Source organism: Nicotiana tabacum, chromosome 24, assembly GCF_000715075.1.
Source record: "Nicotiana tabacum cultivar K326 chromosome 24, ASM71507v2, whole genome shotgun sequence".
NCBI classification, from domain to species: Eukaryota; Viridiplantae; Streptophyta; class Magnoliopsida; order Solanales; family Solanaceae; genus Nicotiana; species Nicotiana tabacum.
The window spans coordinates 49883255-49904753 of NC_134103.1; the positions used below are offsets into that span (position 1 = coordinate 49883255).

Below are 21499 nucleotides of genomic sequence, written 5' to 3' on the forward strand. Positions count from 1 at the left end.
TGCAAAAGAAATAAAGAAGAATCCATCACCCATATTTTCTTTAATTGTAAAACCACCAAACACTTTTGGGATAGTCTAGGATGGCAAAACTTCTTTAAACCACAAGGCTACCACTAGCTTCTTCAGTTAAAAGACTTTGACTACGTACTAAAGAACAAGTTTATTAATTGGAAATCTTTCTTTCCCTTTGCCATCTGGTATATCTGGTTAAATAGGAATAGCAATAATCAAAACAACACTGATAATCCTATTAACTGTGATCTAATTATTCAAAAGGCAACCGAATTCAATCTCCTAACTGGAAAAAGCCACAACCCTCAAAACAAAATCCCCATCAAAGTAAGATGGCACAAACCACCAAGAGGATGCTTCAAATTAAATATAGATGCAAGCTTCAAAAACAACAACAAAAAATATGGCCTGGGTGGTGTATTCAGAAATTCTAATGGAAGCTGGGTGGTTGGTTTTGCAAAATCTACCCATGCAAACGGATCATTAGAGGCAGAAATCAAGACACTCCTAGAGGGACTCCGAACAACGCAGGAATGCGGAATGTTCCCTCTTGAAATAGAAACAGACTCCACGGAGGTAATTCACTCTATACAATAAGGTAACAGACTATATGACGACATTGTTAATGAATGCAGGTTGTTAATGCGCCAAGAGAAGGAAGTAGCCCTCCAGCACGTATTCCGGCAAGGGAATAATGTAGCTCATCAATTGGCAAAGAAGGCAAATACTCAAGCAAAGGGGAAAAGACATTTTGTTCAACCGCCTTCTTATGTAGAATCTTTTGTGAGAAATGAACTAGAAGAACAATATGTTTTTGTTAAAAATTTATCTTATGATGCTTGCAATGTATTAGCAAACCTAGGTAATCAATGTGTCCTAAGTGACACAAAGTATGGAAGTGATGTACTAAACACTATGTAGTTTTAATATCAATATTTCCAGTTTGCTCAAAAAACAATGTCAAAATTTTGTGGGTAAAGCATCTCATTTTAGTTTTTGTAAAATGAAAGAGAAAGAGATCTAAAATAGGTGGGAAAAAATGGAATCAGATCACAAAAGACCAAAAAGAAATTACCACAAAAAGAAGCATTATTGGTCTGGAGTATTTATGTCTAATATATTGTTTAACCAAACAGAAATATTTTGAAAGGAAAATCAATAAATTCAGATTAAAAAATATATAGCAAATGAAAACCAATTAAAATCCAAATTGAAAAATACAATCATCAGGAAAGTAGATTTGTCACATTACTTAACTAAATTATATCTTTGATTACTGCAACATTTATGCGGTCGTTTATCTTTTAATTTCACAGAAGGACAACCAAGTTAGTCTTGTGTTTGTTCGAAGAGATGTCATTTGGCAGCCATTTCAATGAGTTTTCATATCTTCGATGTTGGAATAGTAAGAAATCTATTTAAAAATTATTTTACATAAGAAAAAAGAATATATAGGTGAATAAATTATTTTAATGGGAGAAGAACAAAAGGTGAACAAAAATTTGTTTGGTTGTTCTTTAAAAGGATCTAAACTATAAGTGAAGAAGAGAGGCCCATACATGCTTCGTTGTATATGAAGCGTTGTAACATTAATGAAAATTTTAATTATGAAGCGTGCTTGGACCTTAGATTATTTAGGACGGTTAGGGTATTTAAGTTATTTAAAAGAGTATTTTAGTAGTTTGACTTTTTAGTTTTAGAGTTCCTACTTCTAATAATATATAGATTATCATATCAAAAGTTATTATATCGGATATTTAATACTATTGTTTTGGTTGAATTATATATTATATTGATTAAAACCTTAATGTGTATTTCTTATTTTAATGTTTTAAATTTTACTAAAATAGAAATAAAAACTTAATCAGTATCCTCCATAATAAATATTATAAAATAATTTCTCTGTTTAAATTATCCTATTGTAAAATGAACTTTGGCACTTGATATTGGCCAAATAAGGGGCTCTAACATTGCTAAAAAATGAATCTAAGGTAGGCTGTTAGGTGAGATAGGAAATACAATAATTTTGGGGACTTAGATAATATAATTGGTTGAACGTAGCACTGTAACGGTGATGTTAGAGCTGCACAACAAGCAACCCACCATCTCCTCCGTCTCTTCACCTAATACTAATACAAGACAGTGAAATATTCCCGATTTCAGGTGGAAAGTGGAAACCGAATTTGGAATGAGAGAGCAATTCTTCATCACCGTGAAATCTTATTGTTGAGTATAAGTATGGCAGAATCAGGTAAGAATTAATTTTACTAAATCACTCAAGCGCAAAGTCCGTTTATATTACTAGTTTTTTATTAAGAATTTATTGCTTATGGTTTAGATAACTTTGACATGTGTGGAGTTGGTTACACTTATAGTTGCTTCGTCTTAATGGTCAATCAAGACCCAACTTCTTTTCCAACGATCTTGTTTTGTTGGAATACCATGATTTGATGGTCTCATTGGGTTTTTTGTTCCATTTATTATACGGATATTAGATGTTTCATTCTAGGGCTACTGTTTTCTGGTGTGATATCTGCACCTCCTACCCGAAAGCAGTTGAATATACTACCAAGGGCTAGATCCGCCTCTGGACTGCTAGAGGGATTAGAAGATAGATACCAATTACCATGTGTCAAATGAGTGGATCATGTGGCCACTGTTTCTTGCATATTTTCACTTTGTCACTTGTATATCTTAGCATTAATCCTTTTGCTGGTTGAAAAGATCAGTCAACCTCAAAAATAGATTGTACATGCCTGAGTTTCTCGACTACTTTGGAACCGAGAAGTAGTTTTTTGATAATACATAGACAAAAGGAAAAAGCTCACCTGATTTAGTTGATAGACCTATGCCCATAGCAGGGGTAGAAAAATATAGACTGCCTTGCCCAGGCTTTCTTAATCCCATTTTGAGCGCTGTGGTACTCATTTCCCCTTGCTAACTTGGTCATGGGAAGATATCAATAAATGATAAATTATTGCCTTGGCTCTGCCCTCTGGCAGGGGGTACTGGACGGGATACTAAGCCCTCTGAGGCACTCAGTATAGCTAGATGGTATCTCTGAACTAATCGGTCAAATTGTTGAGAATATGAGATTACCCTCTTCTAGCGACATGGTTGTGACAATCACTATTTGTATTTTGTACTTTGCAATCCAGTTATTGCCCAAAATGCAAATTAAGCATGCCGAACTGCAGTGTCTAGCAGAAATGTTTGCTCGAATCCATCTTCTCGATTGAACTGATGTAGTTTTTCCATCCCCGTCTACCTTCTCCAAGTGAGCTCTTTCTATTGATCCTTTTCCCTGTAACTCTCTCTTCTTCTATTAATCCATCATCCCAAAAATGTGACCCGTTAACCGGCCAACAAAGTGACAAAGTTTGATAGAAATCATGAAGAATCATTTCACTTGACCATTTGTCACTTGCGCAAGAATTAAGCCATAATTTAGTAGTATGTATGCTAATGACAGAACATGGATTTGTAAGCTGCCTTGAGAGGAAATACCTCTTGACAAAGGAAAAAATAAATCATCAACTGAAGACTTACATACAGGCTTCTTGATTGTGCGCTTGTTTTCCTTGTAGGGTTAGGGTGGTCTAAGGACTATCTACTAGCAGCATTAGTAGTTCTTATTGTTGTTTCGCCTAAAAGATACTTGCGATGTAAATAGGCGTTCACTTTTGAGATCAGTCAATTAGGCTTGTTATATGTCTGCTATCAGGAGCCAGTGTGGGCAGACTGAAAGACATAAGCTTAAGCGCCCTTTAAAGAATCAATGCCTAATGTAGTTAGCCCCATGGGTAGCACCAGCTTGGATCAAAATCTTCTTATGTTGACAGAGTACAACCAGAAGAAAATTGCAGACACCTACTAAAGTAAAGGGAGTAAGTGATGAAGAGTGTGAAAATAATTCAATGTGGCTTTGGCCAAGGAGCATTAGTTCTTAATATTCACAAGTGAGTCGGTGACTGAAAAGAAAAGTGGTCGTTGAGGAAACATTGTCTAGTAAATCGCTTACTGACCTGCCAAAGACTACTTGCAATTCTAAGAGCCTTCTTTTGTTTGAAAACTAAGGCACATGAGTGACTTCAGTTGAAGCCTATTGACGACATAGGGAACACGAGCAAAAGCTGGATGCAGCTTGTCCTAAGCTATTAAGGGCCAGCTAGTCCCCCTCGCAGGACAGTGAAACTAATGAGCCTGGTTCATCACAAAAAACAAGATCTCTCTCTTTCTCTTTCCAAATGGTCCATAAATGATGGAGCAATCTTTCAAGCTCTGTTTATCATTCCACTCCTTTGTCTGAATTTTCAGCAGAAAAGTATGTCTTCAACGTCTTTTGGCATCACCCGTTTTAATCCAAATATGTTTTAATCTGCTGTCTGCAATTTGGAGGTGACTGGACAACGGAGTAATAAGTGCTTTTTGTCCCCCCTCCCCCCCCCCCCCAAACCTTTTCTACACATGAAGCACCAATTACTGAGAAGTTATTCCTTGTTATGATAATTTGGCAGTAAATAGCTATGCAATCAGCTGTCTGTATGAAAGAAATGTGAACATCCTGGGATCCAAATGAGGGAGAGCCATCCGCCATGTTTTCCCTTTTCTGTTATCATTTATAAAAGATTAAGCAGTGAAGATTCCTGAACTCTGGGCATCCCAAATCCATGTATCAGGAACATCAGGAGAGATATTGACACCTGAGAAACATATAACTGCAAAACCTAAGCAGATATATAAGTAGTACCTAATGACCTATAAAAGAAGTACCTAATGGTATGAACTAACTGCAATTTGACCAACGAATTACTGTACTTGGTAATATTTCTACCTCTAACATCTTATTTTTTAAGCTTGAAGCATAACATTTGGAGCTTGGTATCATTGGATAGTGAGGAATTACTTGAAACTGGCTTCTTCCACTATGCTCATGTCTCTCTCCGATTGAGCGTATATTCATGTGGATCTAGTTAGAGGATAGAGAATGAGGAAAAAGGGAGTTAAAAAAGTAAAATATAGTACTATCACATTTTCCTTTTTCTTTTACTTTCTGGAAACCTAGAGAGAGCATATGACAAAGTCCCTATAGAGGTCCTTTGGAGATGTTTGGAGGCTAGAGGTATGCCTGTAGCATACACTAGGGTAATTAATGACATGTATGATGGAGCAAGGACCTGGGGTAAGGACAGTAGGAGGGGACTCGGAACACTTTCTTGTTGTGATGGGGTTGCACCAAGTCAGCTCTTAGTCCGTTTTTATTTGCCTTGGTGATGGACGTACTGACATAACACATTCAAGGGGAGGTGTCATGGTGTATGTTATTCTAAGTTGCTCGGACTCGGGTGCGGGTGTTCGATACGGGTGCGGATCTAGAGATCAGATCTTTCATGATCTAAATTTAAAGATTCGGGGGTACGGATACGGGTGAGGGGATTCGGCTAAAAATAATTCAATTATTTAAAAATAGAGTTATAAAAATGTCTAAATTATGAGACATTATGTGGAAAACTTACAAGGTATTCCGAAAAGGAGAAAATATTGAACAAGAGTAGAATTTTAGAAGGAGATAAAAGGAAAATGACTGACATAGAAATTTATATATACAAGGTATTCCATTTTCTTCCATATCACCCTAGCTTTTGATTTGTTTTCAAAAATCATTGTATCTGTCCCAAATTTCTCAACCAAAGTACCCAAAACCGGTTGACCAGATCCGACACGGATCCCACACCCATACCCACACCCACGTCGTGTCGACACGGGTGCGGCACTGAAAGTGAAGAGTCCGAGCAACTTAGATGTTATTTGCTGATGATTTAGTACTGATTGACGAGATGCGAAGCGGAGTTAACACGAGGCTGGAGGTTTGACGATAGACCCTAGAATCGAAAGGTTTCAAGTTGAGCAGGACCAAAACAGAATACTTGGAGAACAAGTTCAGTGACGCAACTCATGAAGTGGACGTGGACGTAAGGCTTGACTTACATGTCATCCCCAAGAGAGGGAGTTTCAAGTACCTTGGGTCCGTAATCCAAGGTAATGGGAAGATTGACGAAGATGTCGCAGATGGTGTTGGAGCAGGGTGGATGAAATGGAGGCTCGCATCTGGTGTTTTGTGTGATAAGAATGTGCCACAAAGATTTAAAGGTAAGTCTACAAAGCGGTGGTCAAACCGACTATGTTGTATGCGGCGGACTGTTGGCCATTCAAGAACTCCCGTGTCGAGAAAATGAAAGTAGCAGAAATGAGGATGCCGAGATGGATATGTAGGCAAACCAGGAGAGATAAGATTAGGGATAACGGTATTCGGGACAAGGTGGGAGTGGCCGACGTGGTGGACAAGATGCGGGAAGTGAGGCTGAGATGTTACGGGCATGTGAAGAGGAGATGCACAGATACCCCAGTGAGGAGGTGCGAGAGGTTGTCCATGGTGGGTCTAAGGAGAGGGAGAGGTAGGCCTAAGAAGAAATCAGGGAGAGGTGATTAGGTAGGAACATGATGGTTACAAGTTCTTGGCTTTTAGCATAAAAAGGTTTTACTTCGGCAACACGCAGAAAACCTCTGTCCGGTTGCCATTATTGTCATCCGCTCATCCACACCCAACCTGTGAAAGCTTGTCATAGCATAAGCACTTGAAACAGTGTCTTCCTGAAAACAGTTGTTTTTCCTGGGAAAATATTGATGTGTGCTTTTATGTTTGTGACCTTCTGTAAATTGGTTATTTGCTGCAATAGAAGATTTTAGCAACTGTTGCTATTTCATGTTTCAGGATACAATATAAATGATTTGGTTCGAGAAGGCCATTTTAGGTGGTTGAGACCTGCAGAAGTTGTCTTTATACTACAGAATCATGAGGACCAGCAGCTTGCTAATCAACCACCTCAAAAGCCAGCTAGTAGTCTCCTCGCTCTTTACTTTTTGTTTCCATTTCAGTAAGATGTAAAATATCTATTGACAACATTGATCAATTAAAAAAAGCATATCTAGTGATAATCCTCTGACAGAACCATGTCATATTATCCTCTCTTCCCTTTGCTATCTTACAAAATTGGTTGATATCCGCAGGTGGATCTATGTTTCTCTTTAACAAGAGGGTCCTCAGGTACTTCCGTAAAGATGGTCATAGTTGGCGTAAGAAGAAGGATGGAAGAACTGTAGGGGAGGCACATGAGCGGCTTAAGGTAACAATTGGTAGAAAACGTCATGTTTATTCTTTATTGAACAACACAAATGACATTTTTGTCTAAACATTTGTTGTATATTTCACGTGGAGGGAGGTGTTAGTCATCCCGGCTAGGGACATTTTTGTTGGTTGACTCTCGAAATGACATCTTGAAAAAAAAAAGAAAAAAAGAAAAAAAGAAAAAAAAGATAAAAAAACCTATGATGTTCGTGTTTCAGTTTTCCCGATATTTTTCATTGGGTGAGAAGTTTCTCTTTGTCTCTGCTGTGGCTAGGTTGGGAATGCTGAAGCCCTAAATTGTTATTATGCACATGGAGAGAAGAATCCTAACTTCCAGCGGCGAAGCTATTGGATGTTGGATCCGTGAGTTTATTTGCTAAATCTGTAATCTAGTCTTTTGCTTCTAGATTTGGAGCAGTTTAAGAAAGAAGTTCTGAACTCCTTAGGAATTTAGGGCTCTGAATGGATAAGGAGCACACATGAGAAATTTAACTAAAATTCTAGGGCTCCCTTTTCTTTCATCTCTGTCTCTCTCTCTCTCTCTCTCTCTCTCTCAGACCAAAGTTTGGACCAGGAACTGATTATTTTTTCCCCTTTTTTGTTCTCAATTTTGCATGCTTGACAGTGCATACGAGCACATTGTCCTGGTTCACTACAGAGATATAACTGAGGTCAGTCTTCAGGAACCCAATTGTACAAAAATCCCATATTCTGACATGAAATCTTGCTACTAATTTAACTCTATTTTCATCAAGTCATCCATGAAAAGATTCCTGCTTTGTAAAGTTTTTCTATCTTAGTCCAGTCATTGTCTCTTTTTGATTGTTTCTGTAATTTTTCATGTAAAAGAAGCTAAAAAATTGACACTGGACCAGAAAAGTTTCTATAATTGATTTCAGCATCTAATGCTATCTCAGGGAACTTAATATTTGCTTGGTGCATCTCTATTAAGCAGTTTATTAGCTACAGTTTGAATATGATAGGATCTAGTATGTCAAGCTATTTAAGCAATCTTAACGGCACTAGTTTCACTTATGACCCTAGGGGATGCAGATTGCAGCGTTCATGTCACAGTCATCTCCAATTTCCTCTACTTTCTCTCTGAGTCCCAGCTTATATTCTACTCAACATCCAGGCTTTACTGTTTTTGGCAGTGAATCTTATCAACAGTACCCGAATGAATCTAGCCCTGGATCTGGGGAAGTTTGTTCTGATGCAGGCATCAATGGTAAAGGGATGAACATCTCAGACATCACCGGGAGAACGGAGGGGGTGAGCAGCTCACCACGGGTTGAGATAAGTCAAGCATTGCGTAAACTTGAGGAGCAGTTAAGTTTAAATGATGATAGTTTGGAACAAATTGATCCACTATATAGTGAAATTGAGAACTCGGATGATGTTGAAAATTTTGTACATGATAATAATTCACTAGTCCAGATCCAGCACAAGTCAAACAATCTTCTGTTGCAGCCTCATTCAGGTTTCTTTCATTTTTTCCTGCCACAAGATTATTATTAAATGCAGATATACATGCTTATCATTTGTCACTGCATTAAATTCCTGTTTTAATCATGCAAACTGAAACTCAGAGATTTTCTTCTTTCCTTGTACTTTGTTGGGAACAAGGTGGTTATTTTGTCAATTTGATTAGTGCACTTGGCTAGTTGTGCTTAGACTTGAAAATGTTATTACTCGATACTCGGTTGATATCTTTTGTTTGAATGCTAGTCCTTTTGATAGCTTGTTTGAGAAAGAAGTACCTACAATAGAATTCTTCTACCTTTTGTTTTCACTAATCATCAAGCTCGGTTGAATGTTGATTGATAACTTGGCTTCTGCTAGCTCAGTCATGAGTTAGATAAACTGAGGCCATTTAGGCCTTTCATAGCTTGTTCTTCCCTGAATGGCAAAATTTTATTTTCAACACGTAACTAGTTATAATTTTTTTATATGTACTTATAAATAAATAGGGTTTATTGTATGACAATTAATATCAATAATAGATTTTTCTCCCGTGCATTCTTACATGCTATTAGCTCAGTCATTTTTTTTTTCCGGCGTAAACAGTAATTTTCAGAAAAATTTCTGCTTTTTCCGGCGTAAACATTGTAATGGCATTCGTATAAGAAGCCTTTGACTTACAATCCATTGGATCCAATGCTTGAATTCAATACCGGATTATATTGAGTTCCTTCAGTACAAAACATGTAAACAGACATCTTCAGGTATAGCTTCCGTTGTTCAAACAGGTAGTAGTGTGACTTGTGTCTCCCAGTCTTCAACCTCCGAGTCTTGGGTCATTGATTCAGGTGCATCTGATCACATTTTTGGTAACAAATCTCTTTTCACTACTATTTCATGTTCTCAATCTCTTCCAAGTTCCAACAGTCACAATAGCCAATGGGTCTCAAACCATGGCAACCGGAATAGGTCAAGCAAGTCCTCTTCCTTCCTTACCTTTAGATTCAGTTCTTTATGTTCCCGGTAGTCCTAATCTCATAGCCGTTAGTTGCTTAACCAAATCACTTAAATGCTCTGTTTAATTCTTGATGACCTTGTTTTTATACAGGAACGCAGTACGGGGCGGATTATTGGTACCGGGCGTGAATCAAATGGACTTTATTACCTTATCCTTGCAAAAACATGTGGACTCACATCTTATCTTCCTTCAACAACTCATCATGTTACTGATTCACCAGATTTATTACATAAACGGTTGGGACATCCCAGTTTGTCGAAACTTCAAAAAATGGTACCTGGTTTATCTCACTTGTCCACTCTAGAATGTGAGTCATGTCAGCTCGGTAAGCATACTCGCTCCCATTTCCCTCGGCGTCCTGATAATCGAGCAGAGTCACCTTTCACTTTAGTTCATTCAGATGTTTGGGGTCCTAGTCGGGTTAGTTCTACCATGGGATTCTGCTACTTTGTCAGTTTCATTGATTGATTATTCTAGGTGCACTTGGATATTTTTGATGAAAAATTGATCTGAGTTGTTTTCTATTTTCCTGACCTTCCGCGTTGAAATTCAAAATCAATTTGGGGTTTTTATCCGTACATTTCGTAGTGATAATGTCCTAGAGTATTTGTCTTCCCCATTTCAGCAGTTTATGAACTCTCATGGAACCATTCATCAAGCATCTTGTCCGTACACATCTAAACAAAATAGGGTTGCTGAAAGAAAGAACAAACATCTTATTGAAACTGCTCGTACCCTACTCATACAATATCATCTTCCGTTGCGTTTTTGGGGGAATGCCGTTCTCACATCTTGTTATCTTATTAATCGTATGCCATCCTCAGCTATCCAAAATCAAGTTCCATTCACTGTCTTGTTTCCCCATTTACCTTTGTTCTCTCTTCCACCCCTGCCTTTGGGAGCACGTGTTTTGTTCAGAACCATACTCCAAGAAAAGATAAGTTAGTTACTCGTGCTCTTAAGTGCGTATTTCTGGGTTACTCGAGAACACAAAAGGGATATCGATGCTATTCACCTGACCTCTAGCGGTACCTTATGTTTGCTGATGTTACCTTCTTTGAAACCCAGTCATACTTCACAGGTCCAAGGGATCATTTAGATATTTCTGAGGTACTATCAGTTCCATCTTTTGGAGATTCAGTCACTATCTCCGATTCATCTTCCTCCATAACTCCAGCTCCACCACCTACAATTCCAGTTCTAGTTCTAGCTCCACCACTTACAGCTCCAGTTCCAGCTCCACTATCTGCACCTCCAGTTCCAGCTCCACCACTTATAACTCCAGTTCCATCACCTAGTCCAGTTCAACCTTCTATAGCTCCACCACTCCTGGCTTACCATCGTCGTCTGCGCCCAGCATCAGGCTCAACTGATTCACGTCCTGCACCTGACCCTGCTCCTACTGCGGACTTGTGTCCTCCTAGTCCACCAATTGCACTTCGGAAAGGTATATGGTCCAAACTTAATCCTAATCCACATTATGTCGGTTTAAGTTATCATCGTCTGTCATCACCCCATTATGCATTTGTATCATCTTTGTCTTTTGTTTCTATCCCTAAGTCTACACGTGAAGCACTGTCTCATCCAGGATGGCGACATGCTATGATTGACGAGATGTCTGCTTTACATACGAGTGGTACTTGGGAGCTTGCTCCTCTTCCTTCAGGTAAATCTACTGTTGGTTGTCGTTGAGTGTATGCAGTCAAAGTTGGTCCAAATGGACAAGTTGATCGACTTAAGGCTCGTTTTGTTGCCAAAGGGTATACTCAGATATTTGGGCTCGATTACAGTGATGCTTTCTCTCCCGTGGCTAAGATAGCATCAGTCCGCCTTTTTCTATCCATGGCTGTTGTTCGCCATTGGCCTCTCTATCAGTTGGACATTAAGAATGCTTTTTTTCACGGTGACCTTGAGGATGAAGTTTATATGGAGCAACCACCTGGTTTTGTTACTCAGGGGGAGTCTAATGGCCTTGTATGTCGGTTGCGTCGGTCCCTCTATGGTCTAAAGCAGTCTTCTTAAGCCTAGTTTGGTAAGTTCAACACAGTTATTCAGGAGTTTGACATGGCTCGTAGTGAAGCTGATCACTCTCTGTTTTATCGGCATTCTGTTTCAAATCTATGTATTTATCTAGTGGTTTATGTTGGTGATATTGTTATTACCGGCAATGATCAGGATGGTATTACTAAGTTGAAGCAACATCTCTTTCAGCACTTTCAGACTAAGGATCTGAGCAGATTGAAGTATTTTTTGGGTATTGAGGTTGCTCAGTCTATCTCAGGTATTGTGATCTCACAACGGAAGTATGCCTTAGACATTCTTGAGGAGACAGAAATGACAGGCTGCAGACCTGTTGACATTCCTATGGATCCGAATCCTAAACTTCTGCCAGGACAGGAGGAGCTGGTTAGCGATCCTGCAAGATATAGGCGACTGGTTGGTAAATTAAATTACCTTACAATGACTAGACCTGGCATTTTCTTTCCTGTGAGTGTTGTGAGCCAGTTTATGGATTCTCCCTGTGATAGTCATTGAATCCCGTTGTCTGCATTCTTCGGTATATAAAATCAGCTCCAGGCATAATACTATTGTTTGAGGATCGAGGCTATGAGCAGATTGTTGGATACTCGGATGCTGATTGGGCAGGATCACCTTCTGATAGACGTTCTACGTCTGGATATTGTGTTTTAGTAGGAGGTAACTTGGTGTCCTGGAAGAGCAAGAAACAAAATGTCGTTGCTCGGTCTAGTGCAGAAGCAGAATATCGAGCAATGGCGATGGCAACATGTGAGCTTGATGAACATATGGAGGCCATGTTTTCTACAACAATGGAGGCTTATTGGGCTCATGAAGGTGCGAATGGATTTGGAGAATTGGGCCACGAATTTAAAATGCTTACACTAACTTGGTATCCTGGAAGAGCAAGAAACAAAATGTCGTTGCTCGGTCTAGTGCAGAAGCAGAATATCGAGCAATGGCGATGGCAACATGTGAGCTTGATGAACATATAGAGGCCATGTTTTCTACAACAATGGAGGCTTATTGGGCTCATGAAGGTGCCAATGGATTTGGAGAATTGGGCCACGAATTTAAAATGCTTACACTAATTAGCCTTAGTCCAATTGAGGCCCAAGAATTTCAAGCAATTGAAGAAGTCCAAGAATCCATTCAAGATTAGGATTTCTTTTCCTTAAAGATTGAGATTTCTTATTTCTTTTCAACCCACTTTTTTGACAAGAGTGGGCTGCTCTAGTGGTGAGCACCCTCCACTTCCAATCAAGAGGTTGTGAGTTCGAGTCACCCCAAGAGCAAGGTGGGGAGTTCTTGGAGGGAGGGATGCCGAAGGTCTATCGGAAACAGCCTCTCTACCCCAGGGTAGGGGTAAGGTCTGCGTACACACTACCCTCCCCAGACCCCACTAGTGAGATTATACTGGGTGGTTGTTGTTGTTGTTTCCTAATAATTTAATTTTTGTTGTAGTAGGATTATATTTGTAGTTCTAGTCAAATTAGGATAGTTAGTTGGTATCCTATTCCTACGAGAATTCTTTTTCCTATTTTAGTTAGGATAGATTTTTTTTGCCTTATTCTTATTCTAATTTAATTAGGATTAGTTTTCCTTAACCTTGTCAACTTTACTCATTGTAAGGCCTATTTAAAGGGCTTAATATGCTTAAAATAAACATTGGTGATTAGTTTTTCTAAGTTTTTGATTCAAAAACGTGATTGATCTTTTATTTCATTGTTCTTCCTTTGTTAAACGCTTCTTGCAATCTTGCGGGATTGAGGAACGTGTGGGTGAGGTTTCTTTCCATCTTACATTCTTCTAACGTGAGTTTGAAGAACGCTTTCGTTAGTTTTGTGAAAAACTTTAGCGGGGTGCTTTTGTTTTTCTCTCTTATGTGTACTTGAGAGGTGCAAAACCTTGAAAGTACATCAGAGCTAGTTCGGATCTAACAGTTGCTCAAGGAGTTAAAATTTGGTGAGATCAGCCAAATGGAACTTGTGTGTGATAATCAAGCTGCCCTTCATATTGCATCGAATCCGGTGTTCCATGAAAGATTTAAATACATTGAGATTGACTGTCACTTCGTCAGAGAAAAGATACTCTCAGGAGATATTACAGAAGTCGAATGATCAGCTTGCAGATATTTTCACGAAGTCCCACACTGGTCCTCGTATTAGTTATATAGGTAACAAGCTCGGTACATATGATTTTGAAAACATAACTAGTTATAGTTTTTTGAACACATAACTAATTATAATTTTTTATATAACTAGTTCTTCCCTGAATGGGAAAATTTTATTTTGAACACATAACTAGTTATAGTTTTTTATAAGGTGCAAATCAAGGAAGAGTACCTTTTTTTCCCCAAAGTTTTGATTTGCTTATGTTAAGTACAAATAATTCTTTTAAGTGAACCCTTTTTGGGTTACTAGTTTTAGCTTATATGCGCTGCACGTGTACCTGTCACAATGTGTCTTTTTTTCAAAAAAACATTTATTAATTAAATACTAAAAATTGTGCTTGAGTTATAAAATAAAAGTGTAAGATATGTAGATATAGATAAATAAGCTAAGAATTTTTAACAGAATCTAACTGGTGATTTTTTCCACGTGGACATTTACTGCCACGCTTGAGATTGTCTATCTGCCTTTTCTTTAGCACCAATGCTTCTGATTTAGAAGCAAGAAATACTAAGAACTCATGCATTTCTAATTTAGAAGCAACAAATACTGAGGAGTACTGATGATAGTGTTGTTTGTAGGAGAGAGCAGTGAATCGCAGCATCAACTCTTGAACCTGGATGGTAACATATGGAAAGAGATGCTGGATCACTGCAGAAGCTTTCCGGCTGCTGAGTCACCAGCTAAATGTTTTGAAAAGTTGGATGAGAATGTGAGTAAGTGTCTTTGAAATTAATTTTTATTTCATATGCCTGTATCTTTTATTGGCATGGTCTTTTGCACCTGCGTCTCATTAGGAATATTGAGTCCTTGCTGACTTGTCACTGCGGCTGAAGCTGTGTATGAATAGCAGCTTGTGCACAATATGGCACTATATAAACCATACTTGACCTTATCTCCTGGCATTTCTAAATAATTCTGCTGCCCCTTATAACCACCTATTCAGCTATTTATTTCAACATTGTCTCTATTCTCCGTCCTCCGCCTAACTTGTCTGCGCTCACTCAGGGAACGCTACAAACCTCGTCAGGAGTGGGACCGATAGAAGCAACCGAAAGTGATAGGTGGCTTAAATTTGGTGGAAAAGCTCTGAAATGTGAGCTCCTTTTGAAAATCCAGATGTTCTTTTTTTGTTTTGGGGATAAGTTGGAAAATCCAGATGATTAGTTATATCTACTACATATAAAATCTTGTGCAGTTTCTTGATCTCCGAAAAATAAACCCTGTTGCTTTGCAGCTTCTTTGACAAATTTTAAGCAAGTTGAAGATTTCAAGTATCCTGCATGTGCACGAATAAATACTTATGGATCCTATTCTGACCAATATACAACAATATTTGACCAAGATCAGATTGGAACATCATTTGAAGATGATATGAGCTTAACCATTGCCCAGAAGCAGAAATTTACTATTCATGATATATCTCCTGATTGGGGGTATTCATCTGAGGCAACAAAGGTATATCTCATGATTTAGTTGTCTTTGCGTGTTTACTGTTGAACATTTCTACTTTCCATTTTTTTGTGGTTCTTGTTGAATATTTCTTTTCAGCTTGCGCAATTAATTTTGACGTTGCAACTGACTGCTTACATATGTTTTTAACATCAAAATTTAGTTTCAGTTTTTTATGCTCTAACAAAGCAACTCTTGAAGTGGAGGAACATTGTAAATGAATTTTCACCATCATCAAATAATCTGGCATGTTTGCAGTTTGCCCCTGATGAAGGCATATTCTGAAAATTTTGGAGTGTCAGATGCTCCATCGTAGGATATCGTGATATTTATATGTTCATTGAGATGTTTCATTATCCAGTTATTTGAACTTCATCTATTTAGTGCAGATAGTTATAGTTGGATCGTTTCTCTGCAATCCATCAGAGTATACATGGACTTGTATGTTTGATGATATTGAAGTTCCTGTTCAGATCATCAATGAAGGTGCCATCCGTTGCCAGGCGCCTCCTCACTTGCCATGTAAAGTCACACTCTGTGTTACTACTGGCAATAGGGTATCATGCAGTGAAGTATGGGAGTTTGAATACCGGGTTAAGTTTGATGATCATGGTCAAAAGAATTTAGCTGAAGTAGGAGGAGCTTGTAAGAGTTCAGAGGAACTGTTGCTCCTTGTCAGATTTGTACAGATGCTTCTGTCTGACTCATCAGTGCAGAAAGGAGATGGTTCTGGATCAAGCAATGATATCTTGGAAAACTCCAAGGCGAGCGAAGATTCATGGAGCCAAGTTATTGAATCTCTTTTATTTGGAACTTCAACATCAATGGTAACCGTTGATTGGCTTCTTCAAGAGCTTTTGAAGGACAGATTGAAGCAGTGGCTTTCATCCAAATTGCAAGTAAAAAATAACCAAATGGGTTATTCCTTCTCCAGGAAAGAACAAGGGATCATACACATGGTTGCTGGCCTGGGGTTCGAGTGGGCCTTGCACCCAATTCTAGATGCTGGAGTAGGTGTTAACTTCCGTGATATTAATGGCTGGACTGCCCTGCACTGGGCTGCACGCTTTGGAAGGTAACTGAATAAAATTGGTTGCTTGACAAACTGCTGGCTTCCATGACTCGCTTGGTACTCAATTAACAATATAAACTACATTTAAGGATCTTTAGGAAGTCAAATATGCGAGTTAGATATAAATAGAGTAATGGCGATAAACAAGAAACAATCCTTAGGAAAAGCCAGAATTATTTGGATTTGGAAGTAATACCTCTCCTATACTCCCTAAATAAGGACTCGTCCTAGAAAGACTAGCTGAGAAACATGTATTGTTTTACATAAATCTGTTAACATTGTAAAGTATGAATTTTACGGCTTTATGGACCGGAGAAAAAAAATAAGGACTCATCCTAGAAAGACTAGCTGAGAAACATGTATTGTTTTACATAAATCTGTTAACATTGTAAAGTATGAATTTTACGGCTTTATGGACCGGAGAAAAAGTTTTTCTATTTTCTTATGATATGTCTTTATTGAATGAAATTTGTCTTCTCTGCAACTTTTAGTACGGAAGAATAGCAAACATGAAGTTTCTTACGATACCTCTTGAATTGTTATTGAAGAGAATTGGTCTATTCTGCAAATTTTAGTTCACAAGAAAAATAAGCATGAACGTTTTTGGAATCGATCACTCAAGTTATAGCATCTTTACATGAAGAAACGTGCAGTCATGCACAATTTGCACTTTCCAAATTTATCGTAATATATTGATAACATGAAAAGGATAGGTTTGAAATACTTCATGTATACTGATTGTGATGAGAACCCAAGGTGTGGAAAAACAGTTGTTAATGTTTACCATGTTTTGCTTGAGATTTTATGCTTTCTTTCTTTAGTGCTTCCAGAGACAACGGTGAACTCTTCTGAATGGTTTGGGGGCAGAATGAGGGTATTTTTTTTTTTTTTAAATTTTAATAAGGCAGATTGAGGGTCTTTATGCATATGAATTGCTTACCCTTGCGCTTTCTAGCAATGTTTTGGAGAAAGGCGGAGAGAAGCCTGGACTGATGGGAATACATGTTCTTATATTCCTTGTGTTCTTTGCTTCCTTAGCGTATGGTGATTATAACATTTTTAGAGTACTTGTTTGTTCATCAAAGTAGTCCCTGTTAGATCTCGTCTCCCTGTCTCTGTGTGTGTATGTTTGCAAGTGCAGTGCTGTTGCTATGATTATTCCTTACAGTGCCTGATGCGTTAGTACATAAGTAAGCTGATTTTGTTCAAACTGCTTACTTGTGACAGGGAAAAAATGGTCGCATCCCTCGTAGCATCTAGTGCATTTGCTGGAGCTGTTACTGATCCCTCTTCACAAGATCCATTTGGTAGAACTGCTGCGTCAATTGCTTCTAGCTGCGGTCACAAGGGAGTTGCAGGTTATCTTTCAGAGGTTGCTCTCACCAGTCATCTTTCATCCCTCACATTAGAGGAAAATGAGCTTTCAAAGGGGACTGCTGATGTGGAAGCAGAAAGAACTATCAGTAGTATATCAACCACAAGTGCTGCCACACATGAGGATCAGCTTTCTCTGAAGGACACTTTAGCTGCAGTCCGTAATGCTGCTCAGGCTGCTGCTCGTATACAATCTGCATTCCGAGCACATTCATTCCGGAAGAGACGACAGAGAGAAGCTGCTCGTGCTGCTACCACTAGCGGAGATGAATATTGTGTCCTCTCAAACGATGTTCTTGGACTTTCAGCTGCCTCAAAGTTGGCATTCCGCAACATGCGGGATTATAACTCAGCAGCTTTAGCTATTCAGAAGAAATATCGTGGATGGAAATGCCGGAAAGACTTCCTTGCATTCCGCCAGAAAGTTGTGAAGATACAGGTGCTTTATTTGTTTGAAAGCAGAATAGACATTTCAAACCTCATTTGTAACAACCTATAAAATTAAAGATGACAGATCTAAAAAGAAAAGGTGTCACCAATTTAGATGTTATATTTTTTGGCTGCTCTTGTTTCTATTTTGAGAGGGGTTGGGGGAGGGGAGGGGGGAGGTTGCAGAGTAGAAAATAATGTGTTAAGCAGAGAGAGGTTGTGACCTTTGTGATCAACATGGCAGGCTCATGTACGAGGATATCAGGTTAGAAAGGAATACAAGGTATGTTGGGCTGTGGGAATATTAGAGAAGGTGGTGCTAAGGTGGCGTCGACGGGGTGTTGGTCTTCGGGGATTCCGACTAGAGGAAGAACCCATCGAGGAAAGCGAGGACGAAGACATTCTCAAGTTGTTCCGCAAACAGAAAGTGGATGCTGCTATAAATGAGGCCGTCTCTAGAGTGCTATCAATGGTTGACTCTCCAGAAGCACGCCAACAATATCATCGAATTCTTGAGAAGTACCGACAAGCTAAGGTTAGTGAAGCATCCATCTACTATCATAGTATTGAAATAGTTAAATCTGCTTGATCTGCTGACTTCAACAACTCAAATGTAAACGCTGTTCAGCATCTTTCGGTAGATGCAAGCTCACTTGGTAGTTTACCTGTGGAAATGCTTACCCACACCGTTTGGAAATCCTCCCTCTATCCCCATGTAAAATTCTGTGAAAGGGAGCATATAGTGAAGTTTATCCACCGGTATGTTTCTTATATTTCCGTGGAACTTTTTGAAGTTCCCCATTTTCTTGTCAAAAACTAAAAAGTTTTTCGGGTGCAAAGTTTATATTTTCTAGTATAAAATAAATACGGGAATTGTTGATAACGTGCCACTCACTGCATAGGTTTTCTGTCCTGGATATGAAGCGTGACATATGATTGAAAAAATACAGCTTCAAATCTTATTGTGGGTCAATACATGGGAATCGGTAGTTGCCTAGTGGTATCCATTTAACCAAATTCATTCTATTTTTTAAAACTGAATCCACGGACATTCTTGTGTATCTGTCTCCATTTCTCCTTATAACTTGTGACACATGGAAGCTTATGCTTCATCGATCTATGTGTTTCGTCCATATCATATCTATTCTGTACTTTTACGATAATAGTGATAACTGCACCGACTCCTGTTCGACTACCTAGTTTTATACATTCCCTAGCAGCACAGAAGTTTATTTTCAATTACAACCGACTGTGGCTTTAACCAGCAGTGTAGTTCCTGTAACACCTTTTTTATTCAGAGCAGGGCAAGGGGGAGCTTCTTGGCTCCTTGATTGTAGTTTGAAATCAAAAAAATCATGCAATTAATCTTCTTCACCATGTCGCAGGCTGAGCTTGGAGTGAAGAGTGATACAGTATCCACTGCACATGGTGACATGGAAAACAGTGATATATAGGTGCCTAATCAAACAGCGTCTATACATCCCCTGAATTTCTCATTGTCTTTCCTACTTCAGTTTGGTTTTAAATGTAATCTGTTATTATGTGTAAAGTATTTTGTAGGTGCTGCTCATAATTTGTATAGGTGGAAACAACTTTTTTCTTCATTTTTGTGCCTCCAGACAAATCAGTTTGAAATTTCTTTTGCTATTGTACATATTCTTATGTTTTTTGGTGCATTGTCCACTAAAAAAAAGGGTAAATGTTAGACTCAGCTGTTCTACTATGAATGTTATTGCCTCTTCTGTTAATATTTTTTTTTTTTGTGGAAGCTTAGAAATATTATAAGCAATGTATCTAATGTTTTAGATTTTGATCTACGGGGATAAGGGATAATTAATCCTGAGATGAGTTTATCCCACATTTGGTTGGGATAAAATCGCGATATAACTAATCCCGGGATTGTAATATTTTTTAATCCCTATGGAAAGATGGGATAATATCTCGAAATAACTAATCTCGGGATGTTATTTCGGGATAATAATCCTGTGATAACTTGTTCCCAACCAAATGACAGAAATTTAGCCACTTTGCCAAAACATTGATTATACTTTTGCAGACTCTAATTTAACGAAAATGGTTTATTAAAAACTTCTATTTTATCAGACAACTAGTATAGTTACCTGCTCTTCCCGCAGGCATAAAAAATATCATCATCGAATTTACAAAATGGTATTTTTGAATTATTATAGGTAAGGAATATATAAAAAAATTCACTTTGAGTTATAAGTTTGACTTTAATAAACATTTCATCCAAGTGTAGGAATAATAAAATAAGGAAGTAAAAGATGGACTTACTTTGCCACTCCAGCTAGATTTGTTACGTAATTCATTAAGTGAAAGAATAAAATAAAATAGGTGTTTCCTTGCTTGATTTTCAAAATTTCTTAGGATTTATTCCATTCCACTCATTTAACTAAGAACGAAAACAAAGAATTTCGAAATTTGAAAGAAATTCAAGTCTCAATTGAACTGTCAATTTCATTTTCAAGGGGTAAAAAGTTCTGTAAAGCTTTAAAAACAATTAATAATATATATGCTGCTCTTAATTAGGTCTATAGAGACTAGACAGTTGAACTGGGAAACAAAAATAAAACTAATGATCATATATTAAACAAATTAAAACTTCGTGACAACAAAAGTACCGTGACAACATTTTACATGTACATCAGTGTTAAGAATATGAAAAGGCTCAAGAAACTTATGATAATTAAAGTGATTTGATGACAAGATGCGGGAAGCGAGGCTTAGATGGTTCGGACATGTTCAGAGGAGAAGCCCAGATGCTTCGGTACGGAGGTGTGAGCAGCTGGTTACGGAGGGCACAAGAAGAGGTAGAGGGCGGCCTAAGAAGTATTGGGGAGAGGTGATCAGGCAGGATATGGCGAGGCTCCAGATTTCCGAGGACATGACACTTGATAGGAAGATGTGGAGGTCGAGTATTAGGGTTGTAGGTTAGGAGGTAGTTGAGTCGTGCCTTACTTCGTAACATGCTGGGACTAGCCATGTAGGGTTTTTGTCTAAGATAACTAGTGGGAATGTTGTGGCTTACTATTTCGTTTTTCAGTGCAGGTCCTATTTACTAGCTATCGCTTTTGCTTTACATCTTTCTTCTAGATTTCATGGTGTTCCTATTTTTTTTATGACTGTTGTGGTGATACTAATATTTACTAATATTGTCTCCCTTTACTTTACATCTTTCTTCTGGATTTCATGATGTTCCTATTTATCCTATGATTGTTGTTGTGATACTAATATTGTCTTCCTTTTTGCCCTTTTGTCTTTTTGTTTTTTTGAGCCGAGGGTCTTTC

The 21499-nt window shown here is 38.3% G+C and overlaps 1 protein-coding gene across 5 annotated transcripts; it reads left to right on the top strand.

Annotated features, from left to right (window-relative positions):
* The first annotated feature begins 1984 nt into the window (after window positions 1–1984).
* Window positions 1985–19914, top strand: LOC107825443 (calmodulin-binding transcription activator 4). Of its 5 annotated transcripts, none has more exons than XM_075248422.1 (13): window positions 1985–2263; window positions 6785–6910; window positions 7081–7196; window positions 7473–7561; window positions 7824–7869; window positions 8243–8678; window positions 14446–14576; window positions 14873–14960; window positions 15102–15322; window positions 15706–16391; window positions 17616–18201; window positions 18436–18726; window positions 19577–19914. In XM_075248422.1, exons 1-13 carry the CDS (start codon window positions 2251–2253, stop codon window positions 19643–19645), a joined length of 2898 nt encoding a protein of 965 aa, XP_075104523.1. In that variant the 5' UTR covers window positions 1985–2250; the 3' UTR covers window positions 19646–19914. The 5 variants fall into 5 exon arrangements, with proteins under 5 accessions (XP_075104523.1, XP_075104525.1, XP_075104524.1 ...); XM_075248424.1 differs by having other exon boundaries at window positions 1991–2263; window positions 15790–16391; XM_075248423.1 differs by having other exon boundaries at window positions 1995–2263; window positions 8252–8678.
* The last annotated feature ends 1585 nt before the right edge of the window (window positions 19915–21499 follow it).

Coding starts and splice junctions, on each gene's coding strand:
- LOC107825443 (XM_075248422.1), top strand. Junction 7,562..7,823: donor AGCTATTGGATGTTGGATCC/GTGAGTTTATTT, acceptor CATGCTTGACAG/TGCATACGAGCACATTGTCC. Junction 7,870..8,242: donor ACTACAGAGATATAACTGAG/GTCAGTCTTCAG, acceptor TTATGACCCTAG/GGGATGCAGATTGCAGCGTT.